Genomic DNA, 20,178 nt, shown 5'->3' with positions numbered 1-20,178 from the left:
CTAAGACAGTTGGTATACTCTCCAAAATCAGATATTATGTTCCTAACTCTGCTCTCCTCTCACTATATTATGCACTAATTTACCCCTATCTTAATTATGGTATCTGTGCATGGGGGTCTACCACTGCAAACCACCTTAAGCCCATCATCACACAGCAAAAATCTGCTATCAGAATGATAACTAACTCAGCTTTCAGACAACACTCAGCTCCCTTGTTTAAATCCCTAAACTTGCTAAATATTAACTCCCTCCACACATTCTCTTGTGTCAACTACATTTACAAAACCCTGTTCTTAAATGCAAACCATGCTCTGAAACTCTCCCTGGACAGATGTAATAGGACCCATTATCACCACACCAGAAATAAATATCTCTTTGATATCCCCAGGGTCAAACTTAATCTGTGTAAACACTCTATGCAAATTAAGGGACCTAGTTTATGGAACTCACTCCCTAGTGAATTGAAAAACTGTAAAACTTTTGCCTTATTTAAAAGCAAAACCAAAAAGTACCTAACTTCATCTTCTTAGTTTTCCTACACTGAGCTTTAAATTTGCTCTGTACATAGTGTTACCCAATCTCCTAATTTTTATGTAATTTCAAACAACCTTATCATTGTGTTCATTGCTGTCTTCTTTTATGTGCTAGCCATATGCTGTATTGTGACTACCAATTTTTGTCAACTACCATTCAAGCTGTCATTGTAATCAATCTTAGCTACCTATGTGCTTTAATATACTGTACCTACAATTTTCTCTCATCTTTTTTTTCATTTCATGTAATCTGTTATCATTTTTTGTCTATAATTTTGCAAGTATTTACCTCCTTAAAATTTTCTTAGATTAAGGACCTGCCCGAAACGCTGCTCGTGCTAGTGGCTTTACAAGACTGTAATTACCATATTTGTATCCTCACATTCCTTATGTACATTCTTGTATATGCATAAATAAATAAACAAATAAATAAATAAATAAATATATATATAAAACATGTGTATCAAAACCATGTCTATGTGGTATACATCTCACAGTGCCAAAATCTAATTTAATGTTAGAGGACAATGTAATGAACAATAATGAAAGGGCAATTACACAGCATACATGACAGTAATACTTCCGAGACCTAAATTTATACATTCTCCATCATAGTTCACAGAATATTTCCAATACAGCATTATGTAGCATTCCATAATATAAGCTCATACGGATGTTTTTCAAGCTACATAACATTAGGCTACTGCTATTCACTAGACTTCTAATATATATCCACAAATACATGGCAAGGACTTATGGTACAGATATATAATATACATAGATATATGTGGCATACATTGGCAATACACATTTAATTCTAGTGTGTTGACGAAAAGAGAATACCTACATAAATTAATATTCGTGATACTAGGCTAATCAGCCAAGACATCACTATACAGTTTGAGCACATCATACACCAGCTACAGTATGATCATACTGTCGTATGTGTGGTCATAACACCACCTCACACCCATATGGTAATATCACAACACACCATGGTCCAGTATGGTAATATCACAACACACTATGATCCAGTATGGTAATATCACAACACACCATGGACCAGTATGGTAATATCACAACACACCATGGTCCAGTATGGTAATATCACAACACACCATGGACCAGTATGGTAATATCAGAACACACCATGGACCAGTATGGTAATATCACAACACACCATGGTCCAGTATGGTAATATCACAACACACCATGGACCAGTATGGTAATATCACAACACACCATGAACCAGTATGGTAATATCAAAACACACCATGGACCAGTATGGTAATATCACAACACACCATGGACCAGTATGGTAATATCACAACACACCATGGTCCAGTATGGTAATATCACAACACACCATGGACCAGTATGGTAATACACAGTTTCCGTGGTGTAGTGGTAAGACACTCGCCTGGCGTTCCGCGAGCGCTATGTCATGGGTTCGTATCCTGGCCGGGGAGGATTTACTGGGCGCAATTCCTTAACTGTAGCCTCTGTTTAACGCAACAGTAAAATGTGTACTTGGATGAAAAAACGATTCTTCGCGGCAGGGGATCGTATTCCAGGGACCATAGGATTAAGGACTTGCCCGAAACGCTACGCGTACTAGTGGCTGTACAAGAATGTAACAACTCTTGTATATATCTAAAAAAACAAAAAACAAAAAAAAACAAAAAAAAAAATATCACAACACACCATGGTCCAGTATGGTAATATCACAACACACCATGGACCAGTATGGTAATATCACAACACACCATGGTCCAGTATGGTAACACCACAACACACCATGGACCAGTATGGTAATATCACAACACACCATGGACCAGTATGGTAATATCACAACACACCATGGTCCAGTATGGTAATATCACAACACACCATGGCAGTAATATCACAACACACCATGGTCCAGTATGGTAATATCACAACACACCATGGCGGTAATATCACAACACACCATGGTCCAGTATGGTAATATCACAACACACCATGGCGGTAATATCACAACACACCATGGTCCAGTATGGTAATATCACAACACACACCATAGACCAGTATAGTAATATCACAACACACCATGGACCAGTATGGTAATATCATAACACACCATGGTCCAGTATGGTAATATCACAACACACCATGGACCAGTATGGTAATATCACAACACACCATGGACCAGTATGGTAATATCACAACACACCATGGTCCAGTATCGTAATATCACAATACACCATGGACCAGTATGGTAATATCACAACACACCATGGACCAGTATGGTAATATCACAACACACCATGGACCAGTATGGTAATATCACAACACACCATGGTCCTGGTTGGTAATATCACAACACACCATGGACCAGTATGGTAATATCACAACACACCATGGACCAGTATGGTAATATCACAACACACCATGGTCCAGTATGGTAATATCACAACACACCATGGTCCAGTATGGTAATATCACAACACACTATGGTCCAGTATGGTAATAGCACAACACACCATGGACCAGTATGGTAATATCACAACACACCATGGTCCAGTATGGTAATATCACAACACACCACGGACCAGTATGGTAATATCACAACACACCATGGTCCAGTATGGTAATATCACAACACACCATGGACCAGTATGGTAATATCACAACACACTATGGTCCAGTATGGTAATAGCACAACACACCATGGACCTGTATGGTAATATCACAACACACCATAGTCCAGTATGGTAATATCACAACACACCATGGTCCAGTATGGTAATATCACAACACACCACGGACCAGTATGGTAATATCACAACACACCATGGTCCAGTATGGTAATATCACAACACACCACGGACCAGTATGGTAATATCACAACACACCATGGACCAGTATGGTAATATCACAACACACCATGGTCCAGTATGGTAATATCACAACACACCATGGTCCAGTATTGTAATATCACAACACACCTGAGTGATTGTGAGGTGATGGTGATATAGCAGTGATAATAATATAAAAAAGATAGTGTGATAGTGATACTGAGGTGACGATACGACGGTGATAGTGAGGTGATGGTAATATAGCTGTGATAGTGAGGCGATATAGCAGTGATAGTATAGTGGTGATTTAGCAGTGATACTGAGGTGATGGTACTATAGCAGTGATAGTGATATATCAGTATATGTAAGGAGGAAAAATATCAGTGAGGTGATAATGCAGTGAAAGAGAAATGATGTTGGTGTAGCAGTGATAGTGTTATGATGATATAGTGATAAAGGTATGTCCTTAAATTACATTGGCATCAAAACACGCAGTCCATGGTGATGCAGGAGTGATAGTGATGATGGTGGTACAGTGAACTAGAGTGGCAGCACAACACCACAGTAGTGATGGTGGTGGTACAGTGAACGAGAGTGGCAGCACAACACCACAGTAGTGATGGTGGTGGTACAGTGAAATAGAGTGGCAGCACAACACCACAGTAGTGATGGTACAGTGAACTAGAGTGGCAGCACAACACCACAGTAGTGATGGTACAGTGAACTAGAGTGGCAGCACAACCCCACAGTACTGATTGTGGTGGTACAGTGAACTAGAGTGGCAGCACAACACCACAGAAGTGATGGTGGTGGTACAGTGAACTAGAGTGGCAGCACAACACCACAGAAGTGATGGTGGTGGTACAGTGAACTAGAGTGGCAGCACAACACCACAGTAGTGATTGTACAGTGAACTAGAGTGGCAGCACAACACCACAGAAGTGATGGTGGTGGTACAGTGAACTAGAGTGGCAGCACAACACCACAGTAGTGATGGTACAGTGAACTAGAGTGTCAGCACAGCACCACAGTAGTGATGGTGGTGGTACAGTGAACTAGAGTGGCAGCACAACACTACAGTAGTGATGGTGGTGGTACAGTGAACTTTAGTGGCAGCACAACACCACAGTAGTGATGTAACAGTGAACTAGAGTGTCAGCACAGCACCACAGTAGTGATGGTGGTGGTACAGTGAACTAGAGTGGCAGCACAACACCACAGAAGTGATGGTGGTGGTACAGTGAACTAGAGTGGCAGCACAACACCACACAAGTGATGGTGGTGGTACAGTGAACTAGAGTGGCAGCACAACACCACAGTAGTGATGGTGGTGGTACAGTGAACTAGAGTGGCAGCACAACACTACAGTAATGATGGTACAGTGAACTAGAGTGGCAGCACAGCACCACAGTAGTGATAATGGTGGTACAGTGAACTTGAGTGGCAGCACAACACCACAGTAGTGATGGTGGTGGTACAGTGAACTGTAGTGGCAGCACAACACTACAGTAGTGATGGTGGTCGTACAGTGAACTAGAGTGGCAGCACAACACCACAGTAGTGATGATACAGTGAACTAGAGTGGCAGCACAACACCACAGTAGTGATGGTGGTGGTACAGTGAACTAGAGTGGCAGCACAACACCACAGTAGTGATGGTACAGTGAACTAGAGTGGCAGCACAACCCCACAGTAGTGATGGTGATGGTACAGTGAACTAGAGTGGCAGCACAACCCCACAGTAGTGATGGTGATGGTACAGTGAACTAGAGTGGCAGCACAACACCACAGAAGTGATGGTGGTGGTACAGTGAACTAGAGTGGCAGCACAATACCACAGTAGTGATGGTGGTGGTACAGTGAACTAGAGTGGCAGCACAACACCACAGTAGTGATGGTGGTGGTAGTGAACTAGAGTGGCAGCACAACACCACAGTAGTGATGGTGATGGTACAGTGAACTAGAGTGGCAGCACAACACCACAGAAGTGATGGTGGTGGTACAGTGAACTAGAGTGACAGCACAACACCACAGTAGTGATGGTGGTGGTACAGTGAACTAGAGTGGCAGCACAACACCACAGTAGTGATGGTGGTGGTACAGTGAACTAGAGTGGCAGCACAACACCACAGTAGTGATGGTGGTGGTACAGTGAACTAGAGTGGCAGCACAACACCACAGTAGTGATGGTGGTGGTACAGTGAACTAGAGTGGCAGCACAACACCACAGTAGTGATGGTGGTGGTACAGTGAACTAGAGTGGCAGCACAACCCCACAGTACTGATTGTGGTGGTACAGTGAACTAGAGTGGCAGCACAACACCACAGAAGTGATGGTGGTGGTACAGTGAACTAGAGTGGCAGCACAACACCACAGTAGTGATGGTACAGTGAACTAGAGTGGCAGCGCAACCCCACAGTACTGTTTGTGGTGGTACAGTGAACTAGAGTGGCAGCACAACACCACAGAAGTGATGGTGGTGGTACAGTGAACTAGAGTGGCAGCACAACACCACAGTAGTGATGGTACAGTGAACTAGAGTGTCAGCACAGCACCACAGTAGTGATGGTGGTGGTACAGTGAACTAGAGTGGCAGCACAACACTACAGTAGTGATGGTTGTCGTACAGTGAACTAGAGTGGCAGCACAACACCAAAGAAGTGATGGTGGTGGTACAGTGAACTAGAGTGCCAGCACAACACCACAGAAGTGATGGTGGTGGTACAGTGAACTAGAGTGGCGGCACAACACCACAGTAGTGATGGTGGTCGTACAGTGAACTAGAGTGGCAGCACAACACCACAGAAGTGATGGTGGTGGTACAGTGAACTAGAGTGGCAGCACAACACCACAGTAGTGATGGTGGTGGTACAGTGAACTAGAGTGGCAGCACAACACTACAGTAGTGATGGTACAGTGAACTAGAGTGGCAGCACAGCACCACAGTAGTGATAATGGTGGTACAGTGAACTTGAGTGGCAGCACAACACCACAGTAGTGATGGTGGTGGTACAGTGAACTGTAGTGGCAGCACAACACTACAGTAGTGATGGTGGTCGTACAGTGAACTAGAGTGGCAGCACAACACCACAGTAGTGATGATACAGTGAACTAGAGTGTCAGCACAGCATCACAGTAGTGATGGTGGTGGTACAGTGAACTAGAGTGGCAGCATAACACCACAATAGTGATGGTGGTGGTAGTGAACTAGAGTGGCAGCACAACACCACAGTAGTGATGGTGATGGTACAGTGAACTAGAGTGGCAGCACAACACCACAGAAGTGATGGTGGTGGTACAGTGAACTAGAGTGACAGCACAACACCACAGTAGTGATGGTGGTGGTACAGTGAACTAGAGTGGCAGCGCAACCCCACAGTACTGATTGTGGTGGTACAGTGAACTAGAGTGGCAGCACAACACTACAGTAGTGATGGTGGTGGTACAGTGAACTAGAGTGGCAGCACAACACCACATAAGTGATGGTGGTGGTACAGTGAACTAGAGTGGCAGCACAACACCACAGTAGTGATGGTGGTCGTACAGTGAACTAGAGTGGCAGCACAACACCACAGAAGTGATGGTGGTGGTACAGTGAACTAGAGTGGCAGCACAACACCACAGTAGTGATGGTGGTGGTACAGTGAACTAGAGTGGCAGCACAACACTACAGTAGTGATGGTACAGTGAACTAGAGTGGCAGCACAGCACCACAGTAGTGATAATGGTGGTACAGTGAACTTGAGTGGCAGCACAACACCACAGTAGTGATGGTGGTGGTACAGTGAACTGTAGTGGCAGCACAACACTACAGTAGTGATGGTGGTCGTACAGTGAACTAGAGTGGCAGCACAACACCACAGTAGTGATGATACAGTGAACTAGAGTGTCAGCACAGCACCACAGTAGTGATGGTGGTGGTACAGTGAACTAGAGTGGCAGCACAACACCACAATAGTGATGGTGGTGGTAGTGAACTAGAGTGGCAGCACAACACCACAGTAGTGATGGTGATGGTACAGTGAACTAGAGTGGCAGCACAACACCACAGAAGTGATGGTGGTGGTACAGTGAACTTGAGTGACAGCACAACACCACAGTAGTGATGGTGGTGGTACAGTGAACTAGAGTGGCAGCACAACACCACAGAAGTGATGGTAGTGGTACAGTGAACTAGAGTGGCAGCACAACACCACAGTAGTGATGGTGGTGTGTTACGGACCCGAGTCCAGCGTCCGAGCCCGGAGCAGTGACGACCACGCCATCTGTGGGTCAGCTCCCGAAACACCCTCCAAATGGACGGCGCCATCTAGTGAGGACGAGATATACTGGCCACAAGGGCTAGTTTCCCGTCCTGATCAGCTCATAACACATCCGCTGCTGATCCCTGGTGAGGTGACGCTTAGACAGCAACGCCATCTATGGAGTGGATAGGTGGGTGTTTGGGTCTGAGCCGGTAAGTGACGTGCCCTAGAATGTCCCTAGTACTGATGACGTGTCTGATTACAGAGTCGACCTGGGACTGCTGAATCGGACAGTGGATCAGTCTACCCAAGGCAGCCGTCTCGTCTCCAAGTATTTGCTGCAGCAGCTGTGAGTCGCCCCCCGGATGAACACTGTGGTGTTAGCCTGCCGGTGACGTGGCAGTTGAGGGATTGTCGTACCCGGGACTGACTGGTGGAGACACTTAACCACTGGGGTGTTGTGGCAAGGAGAGTGGTCTGTGGGATCACACGAGGCTCCTGACTAGGGTTCGCTACCCTAGTATCGGTCGTGGAGTGGCCTAACCAGCACTGCTGATTGGAACCTGCCAGCTACCGGCTGGACTTGTGGTTGATGGCCTCCACGACGGTGCCCCCAGTGGAATTGTGATTTGGCTGGCCTGTGGCCAGGGTAGACTCAAGAGAATCGAAGGATTCATCGTGAGGCCACAAGAGGACCAAGAGCTTAGCACCGTTGAGCACCGTGAACGTCCAGAGTCTTCAGAAGAAGACTACGTTGTACATTCTAGTGTTTATACCTCCCCCGTGTAATCTTTTATATATTATTTATGGTGACGGTAATAATTGTATTAAGTTTTTGCCTTTATTTCCCTTCCCCTTTTATTTACTTGCGTTACGGATCACATCCCTTGAAAGCCACTACTAGCTTGGGGCCGGATACCCAACCTCTAACAACATCAGAGAAAGAACCCGGTTGCGACCCGAGAGGGCCGTAACATAATTGGCATCCCCAGCGGGATCCGACCCCTTGTCAAGTATGTTTGACAGGGGTGGTGAAGTGTCGTAATCCCTGTAAATAATTCCCCCTGTGTGTGACTATTAGGACGTTATACGTCCTGTGCGGTGCTCGGAGTGACTAAGTGCAATATTGTGCAGTGCGGTGCTCGCTGTGATTAAGTGCAATATTGTGTAGAGCGGTGCTCAGAGTGATTCAGTGCAATATTGTAGAGCGAAGTGCTCGCTGTGATTAAGTGCAATATTGTGTAGTGCGGTGCTCGGTGTGATTCAGTGCAATATTGTAGAGCGAGGTGCTCGCTGTGATTAAGTGCAATATTGTGTAGTGCGGTGCCCAGTGATTACGTGCAATATTGACAAGTGAGGCGCTAGGTGCGATAAAGTGCAATATTGACGTAGAACAGTGCTCGGTGCGTTAAGTGCTAACGAAAGCGGTGTGTTAAGTGCTAGTGTACCAAGTGACAATGGCAGAAAAAGCGACCATCGACGATCTGGACGATGTTCAGGCCTTTCTGAACAGGGAGGACTGTCTTGCCAGATTGAAATATCTGGGCAAACAAGAACTTGTACTAGTGAGTGCCTACCTGGAGATCAAGATACGTGCCAGTGATTCCCGTGTGGAGATCTTGTCCAAGGTTCACCGGCATTTGAAGGCCGATGAGAAACAGGAAAGTGAGGCACAAGGTACAAAAGAAAGTGAGGAAGTAGCTTTCACTGAAAAGGAAGATAAAGGCAGTGACATTGACAGCGATGCAGGTGAGCTAAATATAAGTTTACTTACCGTAAAAATGCGTGCCTTGGAAATTAATCGTGAGATAGAATGGAAGAAATTAGAAATAGAACGAGAATTGAAAGATAAAGAATTAGAAGAAAGGAAAGAAGAGCGAGAAAGAGAAAGAGAAGAGCGAGAAAGAGAAGAGAAACGAGAACGAGAAAGAGAAGAACGAGAAAGAGAAAGAGAAGAACGAGAAAAAGAACGAGAAAGAGCAGAGAAACGAGAGAGAGAAGAGCGAGAAAGAGAAGAGAAACGAGAAAGAGAAGAGCGAGAGAGAGAAGAAAAAGAAAAAGAGAGACAACATGAGCTAGAAATATTGCGGTTAGGCGGTGGTCGGAGGCAAACGACGGACACAAGTCTTTTCGATCCGGTGAGGAACATCGAAATGGTCCCGAAGTTCAACGAAAAGGAAGTTTCGAAGCTATTTGCGGCCTTCGAGAAAGTCGCAGCCTCTTTGGAGTGGCCGAAGGAGAATTGGGCCATCATGATACAGTCAGTCTTGACTGGGAAGGCCCAAATCGCCTACTCCACGTTGTCCCTTGATGACTCTGGCGATTACGACAAGGTGAAGAAGGTGGTGCTCATGGCGTACCAATTGGTACCTGAGGCGTACAGTCAAAAGTTCAGAAACCTGAAGAAGACCTCAGAGTACACTTTCACCGAATTCGCGACCATCAAGGAGCGACTTTTCCAAGAATGGTGTACCTCTCGGAAGGTGGAGACCAAAGAAGACCTCGAGCAGCTCGTACTGTTAGAGGACTTCAAGGATTGTTTGTCTGGAGATCTGAAGACGTACCTAGAGGAACAGCAGGTAGAGACCTTGAGTGCGGCAGCCACCATGGCTGAGGAATACATCCTTAACGCATAGGCCTTCTGCTAAGTACGTCCCGAGGAATTACCCCCGCCGGTTTGACAAACCTCATCAGGAAGAGGAGAGACCCGTCCCACGAAGCGCTGAGAAGACGCCCCCAAGTAGCCCTTGAAGGACTAGTCCTAACAGTCCGAAACACCGGAGTCCGAGGAGGAATATGGTGTGCTGGACTTGTGGGCAGAAAGGGCATGTAGCTGCTATGTGTCGAGGCAGAAGAGGTAGCTGCTATGTGTCGAAGCAGAAGAGGTAGCGGCCCACGTAGGGAGGTGATGTTGGTGAGCTGTGTGACACCACCAGAAGGAAGCCAGTCTATGACTACACAGGAAGAACCAAGATTGTTTTCCCCCTCACACTTCAAGCGGGTATGTAACGAGTGATCATACTGGTAGATCAGTAGTAGTGCTCAGAGATAGTGGAGCAGCCCAGTCCCTGAACGTGAAAAACTCGTTACCCGAGGGAGTGAGTGTGGATGGGAGACAAAAGGTTGTCCTGGTTGGGTTTCCTAGGACGCAGTACATCGCCCCCTTAGTGCCAGTATATCTCGACTCGCCTTACTTCAGTGGCACATGTGCATTGGCAGTAGTCGATACCCTCCCTATAGCTGGGATTGACGTGGTACTAGCCAACGACTTGGTGACAGATTGGAGTTTCAATCATCCCAAGACTGTGGACGAGCCAGCCGGAACAGCAAGGTCTGAGGTAACAGCAGGCAGTGGTAATATCCAGGTACAGACAGACCTGGAAATAGATAATATGTTTAATTTGTCCTCTCACCTACAGATTGACAGCACGCTAGCAGAGTCTCCTGATTCTTCTCCCGACGAGGAACATATGGTTACGATGACAGAAACAACTGAGCGAGAAGAGAGGCCTCGTGTACAAGCACCCACGGATACCGAAGAGTCAGGAGTGAAGGCACCTGAGTACTTGTGGTATGGCCAAGCACAATGTATGCTGAACCGGCCAGAGATTCCCCAGACGTCGGAGGTATGTGCAAAGGTTCTAGTGCCCTCTTCGGTCCAAACCAAGCAAAAGGATATAGCCCGCTATGGACGTTACAAGCTCGGGAAGCTTATCCCTCAGTTAACCAAATGTTTCCTAGTGGTGTTTTTTGTTCTTGTGTGTGTTCTCGGTAAGGACCAGTGGACGACCCGACAGATGATGGCTCCCATGAACATCGCGAAGAGATCCCAGGGATTGGAGATTTGCACTGCGAGAGTTGCAGTCAAAGGAGGGACCTGGAAGGTGATGGTAGATACAGGAAGTACGAGAGATGATAATATGAGTGACTGTTTCCGACAGGTTGACACCCCCAGCGTGATGGCTGAGCCTCGATGCAGCGTCATACGGAACGTTGGTCGACCTGACGATGGCAGAGCGAATGCCATCCTTGATGTACGAGCAGCCCTGTTGGAACTAGGTATGAGCCTAGTAGAGGCGTATGCTGTAAGTACTGACTTGCCTACTGTCGCTGTCACTCTAAATGATCAGACCCCTGTATTCCAGGTTCCTGTCTCCCTGAAGGACTACCGGACCGGTACCAGAAATGCCGTCTGTGACCAGCCATCATCGGTGCCCCGACACAGGGAAGTGTCGAGTCGCCCCAGATCGTGTCTACACCGATCCTTACTCGAGAGATGTGAGATTATGCCCCTGCTTGACATCTCAGTAGAGGTGTGGAAGATCGCATCAGGCAGGGCATCGTCTTCCATCTACAAGTTTCCGTTGTGCCAGAGTTCCCCAGTAGTACAGTTCTGTGGACAAGACAGCCTCGCCACTCCAGTTTACAGTGTATGTGAGTCCATTTGGAGTTGTATCCCCGTACTAATTTGGTTTGTGTTTTTCTTTATAGAACCCCAAACCAAATTCCTTTTGGTGGGGAGGTGTTACGGACCCGAGTCCAGCGTCCGAGCCCGGAGCAGTGACGACCACGCCATCTGTGGGTCAGCTCCCGAAACACCCTCCAAATGGACGACACCATCTAGTGAGGACGAGATATACTGGCCACAAGGTCTGTTTCCCGTCCTGATCAGCTCATAACACACCCGCTGCTGACCCCTGGTGAGGTGACGCTTAGACAGCAACGCCATCTATGGAGTGGATAGGTGGGCGTTTGGGTCTGAGCAGGTAAGTGACGTGCCCTAGAGTGTCCCTAGTACTGATGACGTGTCTGATTACAGAGTCGACCTGGGACTGCTGAATCGGACAGTGGATCAGTCTACCCAAGGCAGCCGTCTCGTCTCCAAGTATTTGCTGCAGCAGCTGTGAGTCGCCCCCCGGATGAACACTGTGGTGTTAGCCTGCCGGTGACGTGGCAGTTGAGGGATTGTCGTACCCGGGACTGACTGGTGGAGACGCTTAACCACTGGGGTGTTGTGGCAAGGAGAGTGGTCTGTGGGATCACACGAGGCTCCTGACTAGGGCTCGCTACCCTAGTATCGGTCGTGGAGTGGCCTAACCAGCGCTGCTGATTGGAACCTGCCAGCTACCGGCTGGACTTGTGGTTGATGGCCTCCACGACGGTGCCCCCAGTGGAACTGTGATTTGGCTGGCCTGTGGCCAGGGTAGACTCAAGAGAATCGAAGGATTCGTCGTGAGGCCACAAGAGGACCAAGAGCTTAGCACCGTTGAGCACCGTGAACGTCCAGAGTCTTCAGAAGAAGACTACGTTGTACATTCTAGTGTTTATACCTCCCCCGTGTAATCTTTTATATATTATTTATGGTGACGGTAATAATTGTATCAAGTTTTTGCCTTTATTTCCCTTCCCCTATTATTTACTTGCGTTACGGATCACATCCCTTGAAAGCCACTACTAGCTTGGGGCCGGATACCCAACCTCTAACAACATCAGAGAAAGAACCCGGTTGCGACCCGAGAGGGCCGTAACATGGTGGTACAGTGAACTAGAGTGGCAGCACAACACCACAGTAGTGATGGTGGTGGTACAGTGAACTAGAGTGGCAGCACAACACCACAGTAGTGATGGTGGTGGTACAGTGAACTTGAGTGGCAGCACAACACCACAGTAGTGATGGTGGTGGTACAGTGAAATTGAGTGGCAGCACAACACTACAGTAGTGATGGTGGTCGTACAGTGAACAAGAGTGGCAGCACAACACCACATAAGTGATGGTGGTGGTACAGTGAACTAGAGTGGCAGCACAACACCACAGAAGTGATGGTGGTGGTACAGTGAACTAGAGTGGCAGCATAACACCACAGTAGTGATGGTACAGTGAACTAGAGTGGCAGCACAACACCACAGTAGTGATGGTGGTGCTACAGTGAACTACAGTGGCATCACAACACAGTAGTGATGGTGGTGGTACAGTGAACTAGAGTGGCAGCACAACACCACAGTAGTGATGGTACAGTGAAGTAGAGTGGCAGCAGAACACCACAGTAGTGATGGTGGTACGGTGAACATGAGTGGCAGCATAACACCACAGTAGTGATGGTACAGTGAACTAGAGTGGCAGCACAACACCACAGTAGTGATGGTGGTGGTACAGTGAACTAGAGTGGCAGCACAACACCACAGTAGTGATGGTGGTGGTACAGTGAACTAGAGTGGTAGTTCAACACCACAGTAGTGATGGTGATGGTACAGTGAACTAGAGTGGCAGCATAACACCACAGTAGTGATGGTGGTGGTACAGTGAACTAGAGTGGCAGCACAACACCACAGTAGTGATGGTACAGTGAACTAGAGTGTCAGCACAACACCACAGTAGTGATGGTGGTGGTACAGTGAACTAGAGTGGCAGCACAACACCACAGTAGTGATGGTGGTGGTACAGTGAACTGTCGTGGCAGCACAACACCACAGTAGTGATGGTGGTGGTACAGTGAACTAGAGTGGCAGCACAACACCACAGTAGTGATGGTGGTGGTACAGTGAACTAGAGTGGCAGCACAACACCACAGTAGTAATGGTACAGTGAACTAGAGTGTCAGCACAACACCACAGTAGTGATGGTGGTGGTACAGTGAACTAGAGTGGCAGCACAACACCACAGTAGTGATGGTGGTGGTACAGTGAACTAGAGTGGCAGCACAACACCACAGTAGTGATGGTGGTGGTACAGTGAACTAGAGTGGCAGCACAACACCACAGTAGTGATGGTGGTGATACAATGAACTAGAGTGGCAGCACAGTCCACCACAGTCACCTCCGTAATGTCACTGTGGTTGACTGCTGCCCTCAACACATCCAGGCCGCTCACCACATGACCGAAGACATATGACCACTGGCGACCACCCTGGAGGTCCCTGGTGGTGATGGCGAACTGGGCACTCCTGGGATCCCCCGGATCATCGCAGCACAACACAGGTCCTGCCCGGCCTGACCCCCGGTACTGCCCCTGGAGGTCAGGAAGCAGTGGGGCTCCTCCCTCACCATCATTACTCTCGTAGTCTCCGCCCTCCACAAACTCCCGCGGCTCACCCTTGCACACCACCTGCAACAGTTTAGTGTTGCGGTAGGTGTGGCCCCGCTGGCCCGTACACAACAACACAAACTGTCTGGCCAGCGGAGTGTCAGGGGTCAGCTGGATGGTGACCCGCCCTCTTGTTGACCCCGCCCACCCGAGGTCACGGAACGCCAGGGTGCAGGAGGGCTCCAGCACGCCCACAACCTCACTCTCCTGCAGAAAATGAAATAAAGCATGCGGATATCTGTATAACAAAATGTTATCATATTAGTTATCAAAACTCAGTAAGTAGGTAATGTCAGTAAGAGAAGTGGGTGTAATAAAGTGACCTGGAGGGTGTGGGCGTGGGCGGGCGTGGGCTGACGCAGGAGTGGGTGGAGGTACAGCTGTCCGTCTTGTAGAGTTATCCTGGCGGAGCGGCGGCCATCTTGGTCTTCCTGGACGGCCAACACCCGGCCAGCCTCCACCAGCCTCTTGACGGGCTCCCTCATCCTGCGGAGGTCCTCAACCTGTGGACAGTGTCAGCCCCATTATCACCTGTGGTCAGTGTCAGCCCCATTATCACCTGTGGTCGGTGTCAGCCCCATTATCACCTGTGGTCAGTGACAGCCCCATTATCACCTGTGGTCAGTGTCAGCCCCATTATCACCTGTGGTCAGTGTAAGCTCCATTATCACCTGTGGTCAGTGTCAGCCCCATTATCACCTGTGGTCAGTGTTAGCCCCATTATCACCTGTGGTCAGTGTCAGCTCCATTATCACCTGTGGTCAGTGTCAGCCCCATTATCACCTGTGGTCAGTGTCAGCCCCATTATCACCTGTGGTCAGTGTCAGCCCCATTATCACCTGTGGTCAGTGTCAGCCCCATTATCACCTGTGGTCAGTGTCAGCCCCATTATCACCTGTGGTCAGTGTCAGCCCCATTATCACCTGTGGACAGTGTCAGCCCCATTATCACCTGTGGACAGTGTCAGCCCCATTATCACCTGTGGACAGTGTCAGCCCCATTATCACCTGTGGACAGTGTCAGCCCCATTATCACCTGTGGACAGTGTCAGCCCCATTATCACCTGTGGTCAGTGTCAGCCCCATTATCACCTGTGGTCAGTGTCAGCCCCATTATCACCTGTGGTCAGTGTCAGCCCCATTATCACCTGTGGTCAGTGTCAGCTCCATTATCACCTGTGGTCAGTGTCAGCCCCATTATCACCTGTGACCAGTGTCAGCCCCATTATCACCTGTGGTCAGTGTCAGCTCCATTATCACCTGTGGTCAGTGTCAGCCCCATTATCACCTGTGGACAGTGTCAGCCCCATTATCACCTGTGGTCAGTGTCAGCCCCATTATCACCTGTGGACAGTGTCAGCCCCATTATCACCTGTGGTCAGTGTCAGCCCCATTATCACCTGTGGTCAGTGTCAGCTCCATTATTACCTGTGGTCAGTGTCTGCCCCATTATCACCTGTGGTCAGTGTCTGCCCCATTATCACCTGTGGTAAGTGTCTGCCCCAGTATGCAGGACCTGAAGCTCCAGCCACCCCCCCCCCCCGTCTACTGGCAGGTGGATGGTGCTGGACCTGCATCTCCAGCAACCCTCTACTGGCAGGAGGGATGTTGATGGACCTGTAGCTCCTGCCCTCCTCTAATGGCAGGGGGGTTGTGCTGAACTTGTAGCTCCACCGCTATCTACTGGCAAGGTGTTGGTGCTGAACCTGTAGCTCCAGCCCCCCCCCCCCTCTACTGGCACGGGGTTGGTGCTGGACCTGTAGCTCCAGCCCCACTCTACTGCCAGGGAGGTTAGTGCTGTACCTGTAGCTCCAGCTCCCTTCTCCTAGCAGGGATTTGGGCTGGACCTGTATCTCCTGCCCCCTTCTCCTGGCAGCGGGTAGGGGCTGGACTTGTAGCTCCCACCCTCTCTAATGGCAAGGGGTTTGTTTTGGACCTGTAGCTCGAGCCCCCCTCTTCTGGCAGGGGGGTTGGTGCTGGACCTGTAGCTCCAGCCCCCCTCTTCTGGCAGGGGGGTTGGTGTTGGACATGTAGCTCCAGCCCCCCTCTTCTGGCAGGGGGGTTGGTGCTGGACCTGTAGCTTCAGCCCCCTCTACTGGCAGTGGGTTGGTGCTGGACCTGTATATCCAGCCCCCATCTACTGGCAGGGGGTTGGTGCTGGACCTGTAGCTCCAGCCTCCCTCTACAGGCAGAGCAATGGTGCTGGATCTGTAGGTCTAGCCTCCCCTCTACTGGCAGGGGGTTGGTGCTGGACCTGTAGCTTCAGCCCACCTCTACTGGTGGGGTGGGGGGGGGGGGTTGGTGCTGAACCTGTAGTTACAGCCCCCCTCTACTGGCAGGGGGTTGGTGCTGGACCTATAGCTCCAGCCACCCTCTACTGGCAGGGAGTTGGTGCTGGACCTGTAGCTCCAGCCCCCTCTACTGGCAGGGGGTTGGTGCTGGACCTGTAGCTTCAGCCCCCTCTACTGGCAGGGGGTTGGTGCTGGACCTGTAGCTTCAGCCCTCTTCTAATGGCAGTGGGTTGGTGCTGGACCTGTAGCTCCCACTCCTCTCTACTGGCAGGGGGTTGGTGCTGGGCCTCTAGCTCCAGCCCCCCCCCCCCCCTCTACTGACAGGGGGATGGTGCTGGACCTGTAGCTCCAGTCCCTCCCTCTAGTAGCAGGGGGGTTAGTGCTGAACCTGTAGCTTCACCCCCCCCCCTCTACTGGCAATGGGTTGGTGGTGAACCTGTAACTCCAGCCACCCTCTACTGGCAGGGGGTTGGTTCTGGACCTGTAGCTCCAGCCCTCCTCTAATGACAGGAGGTTGGTGCTGAACCTGTAGCTCCACCCCTCCTCTACTGACAAGAGGTTGGTGCTGAACCTGTAGCTCCAGGCCCTCTCTACTGGCAGAGGGTTGGTGTTGGACCTGTAGCTCCATCCCCATTCTACTGACAGGGGGTTGGTGCTGGACCTGTAGCTCCATCCCCTTTCTACTGACAGGGGGTTGGTGCTGGACCTGTAGCTCCATCCCCCCTCTACTGGCAGGGGGATTCTGTAGGACCTGCAGCTCCCCCCCCCCCCTCTACTGAAGTAGTGTGGATGACAACGTACAGGTGATATTTTGTTTCAGGTCAAATATCACGCGTGTGAGTCAGGGTTTTGAGGTCCAATATCCCGCGTGTGAGTCAGGGTTTTCTGGTTCCAATATCCCGCGTGTGAGTCAGGGTTTTGAGGTCCAATATCCCGCATATGTCTTCTGGGTTTTTTAGGTAAATTTTTGTCAGTCGCAGATTTTAGAAGTTGTTAAAGTTCTTATGATGAAAATAATTTCCGAGACTTTAGAAGTTTGTTAAAGTTCTTATGATGAAAATAAGTAGGAAAATCTTAAAGAAATTTTTTAGAAAATATCGTGTTTGTGTCACAGCATTTCTAAGTGAACTCTACGGACATATTTTGCCTGTTTTCAACTTCGGAAAAATCACCTGTGTGAGTCAAGGTTTTCAGGTAAATTTAGAAAATCCCCTGTGGATCTTCGGGGGTTCCAGGTGAATTTGGGGAGTCACAGATTTGGAGTTAAGGAATTCTTATGAGGAAAATAATTTCTGAGATTTTAAAAGTTTGTTAAAAGTTCTTATGATGAAAATAAGTTCATACAAGTTTGTTAAAGTTCATATGGGAGAAGCTCAAATTTTTTCAGAGTTCAGTTTTAAGAAAATATTTCAGAGTTTCAAATAATCATAGAAGTTTATTTATATGTTTATGACCAAATTTTGTAAAAAAGACCATTTTCAGAGAATATTGTCTTAGATGTTTTGTTAAGGAAAACAGACAACTTAGCCATAACATTTAGTTTTATATCCATTTATGGCTATTTCACCTGTAAAGACCAAAATTGAACAAAGCCCAGTTATAGACAGAATTTCGTCAGAGACCAGTTTGCGCCCAAAATTCTTCAGAGTCCAGTTTGCTAGCAAAATTAGTCAGAGACAGTTTTAAGCTCAAATTTCATCAGAGTCCAATTATCAACAGAAATTCGTCAGAGTCCAGTTTTCTAGCAAAATTAGTCAGAGACAGTTTTAAGCTCAAATTCCATCAGAGTCCAATTATCAACAGAAATTCGTCAGAGACCAATTAACGACAGAAATTTGACAGAGTCCATTTTCTACCCAATTTTCATCAGAGTCCAGTTTTTACTGAAAATTCGCCAGAGTCCACTTTGTGCCCAAAATATTCAGAGACCAGTTCATGATCGAAATTAATCAGAGTCCAATTGAAGACCCAAATTTGACAGAGACCACATTTTCGCTACTAGCAGCCCAATCCCCCTTAAATTTTAAACAGTCATATTTCAGTCGTAGTAAATAAAATCAAGTCAGTTACTGAGCTCCAGCTCTCGTCCCCCACCCTACTCCACCCTCAAGTCTTTGTTAATATCCTATCAATTCCCCTGAAATTTTTACCCTCTGTATTTCAGACACCGTAAATAAGATCAAAACAGTTAACGAGCTCCAGCTCTCGTCCCCACCTTAGTTCTCTTTCGTATCTTTGTAAATAACCCATCAATTTCCCTGAAATTTTTACCCTCTGTATTTCAGACATAGTAAATATGATGTAAACAATTATAAAACTCTAGCTCTTGTCCTCTGTCCAAGTTCACTTCTGTAAATTCATTACTATCAGTCCAAATCCCCCTGAGATTTAAACACCCAGCTACATTTTCAGACATAGTAAATAAAAACCAGTTCAGTTATCAAGTTTCAACTCTTGTCCCCCAGCTTAGTTCATTTTGTACAAGTTCTTTATTTTCCGACTAAATCACCCTGAGATTTAAGATCACCTTATTTCTAACGTAGTAAAATTAATCTGACCAAGCTCCATTTCCTCTGTCTTAGATCATTGAACATAAATATATCCGATCAAGTCCCTCTCCAGCCTAACTCTTTCAGAGTAGTCACATAACCCCAACCTGTGTAATTATCTTTCATCCCCAACGTATCCAAACCTTCAATAATCATCATACTGTATTTGCATATTTTCTCTATATTCAGCTGTGTTCTTCACATTTTTTCTATGTTTTCTGTGTTCATTCCATGTTCTACAAATGTTCACAGCATGCTCAGTTCAAATTTTTTCTACCATTTTCCCCACATGTTCACTATGTTCTTTGTCATGTTTTTATGTACATCATATGTTCTCTGTATAACTTTTATACTCAATATTCATGTTCTCAATGTTCTTAGCTTGTTCTTCACATGTTCAGTGTTCATTCTTTGTATTCCCTATGTTCCTTATCATGTCTTCATATTCTCTATAAGTTCATATTCCCTGCATGTTCACTCTATTCATCAACTTTTTCTTACATGTTTTCTGTGTTCACCGTATGTTCACTGTGTTCATTCCCCTACTTAACCTCAATTTTTTTATGTTCTTTGTTTCTTTAAACCAATTTGTTTCTTCCATTCACTAACTAGTTCTTTGTCAAATATTATTATACTGCAATAC

The 20,178-nt window shown here is 47.5% G+C and overlaps 2 protein-coding genes across 8 annotated transcripts in view; one reads left to right on the top strand and one right to left on the bottom strand.

The window, feature by feature from the left end:
* Positions 1–20,178, top strand: part of LOC123747839 (uncharacterized) — a 236,116-nt gene that overhangs the window by 122,266 nt on the left and 93,672 nt on the right. The window lies entirely within an intron of this gene.
* Positions 964–20,178, bottom strand: part of LOC138352916 (uncharacterized) — a 230,529-nt gene continuing 211,314 nt past the window's right edge. For all 3 annotated transcript variants that reach the window (XM_069305564.1, XM_069305565.1, XM_069305563.1), the window contains 2 exons: positions 15,020–15,199; positions 964–14,903 (listed from right to left, as the gene is read on the bottom strand). In XM_069305564.1, coding sequence (XP_069161665.1) covers positions 14,301–14,903; positions 15,020–15,199 — 783 coding nt within the window. In that variant the 3' untranslated portion in view covers positions 964–14,300. The remainder of the gene's footprint in view (positions 14,904–15,019; positions 15,200–20,178) is intronic.

This window comes from Procambarus clarkii, chromosome 55 (assembly GCF_040958095.1).
Source record: "Procambarus clarkii isolate CNS0578487 chromosome 55, FALCON_Pclarkii_2.0, whole genome shotgun sequence".
Taxonomy (NCBI): Eukaryota; Metazoa; Arthropoda; class Malacostraca; order Decapoda; family Cambaridae; genus Procambarus; species Procambarus clarkii.
This window is presented reverse-complemented; position numbering and strand designations above follow the sequence as displayed.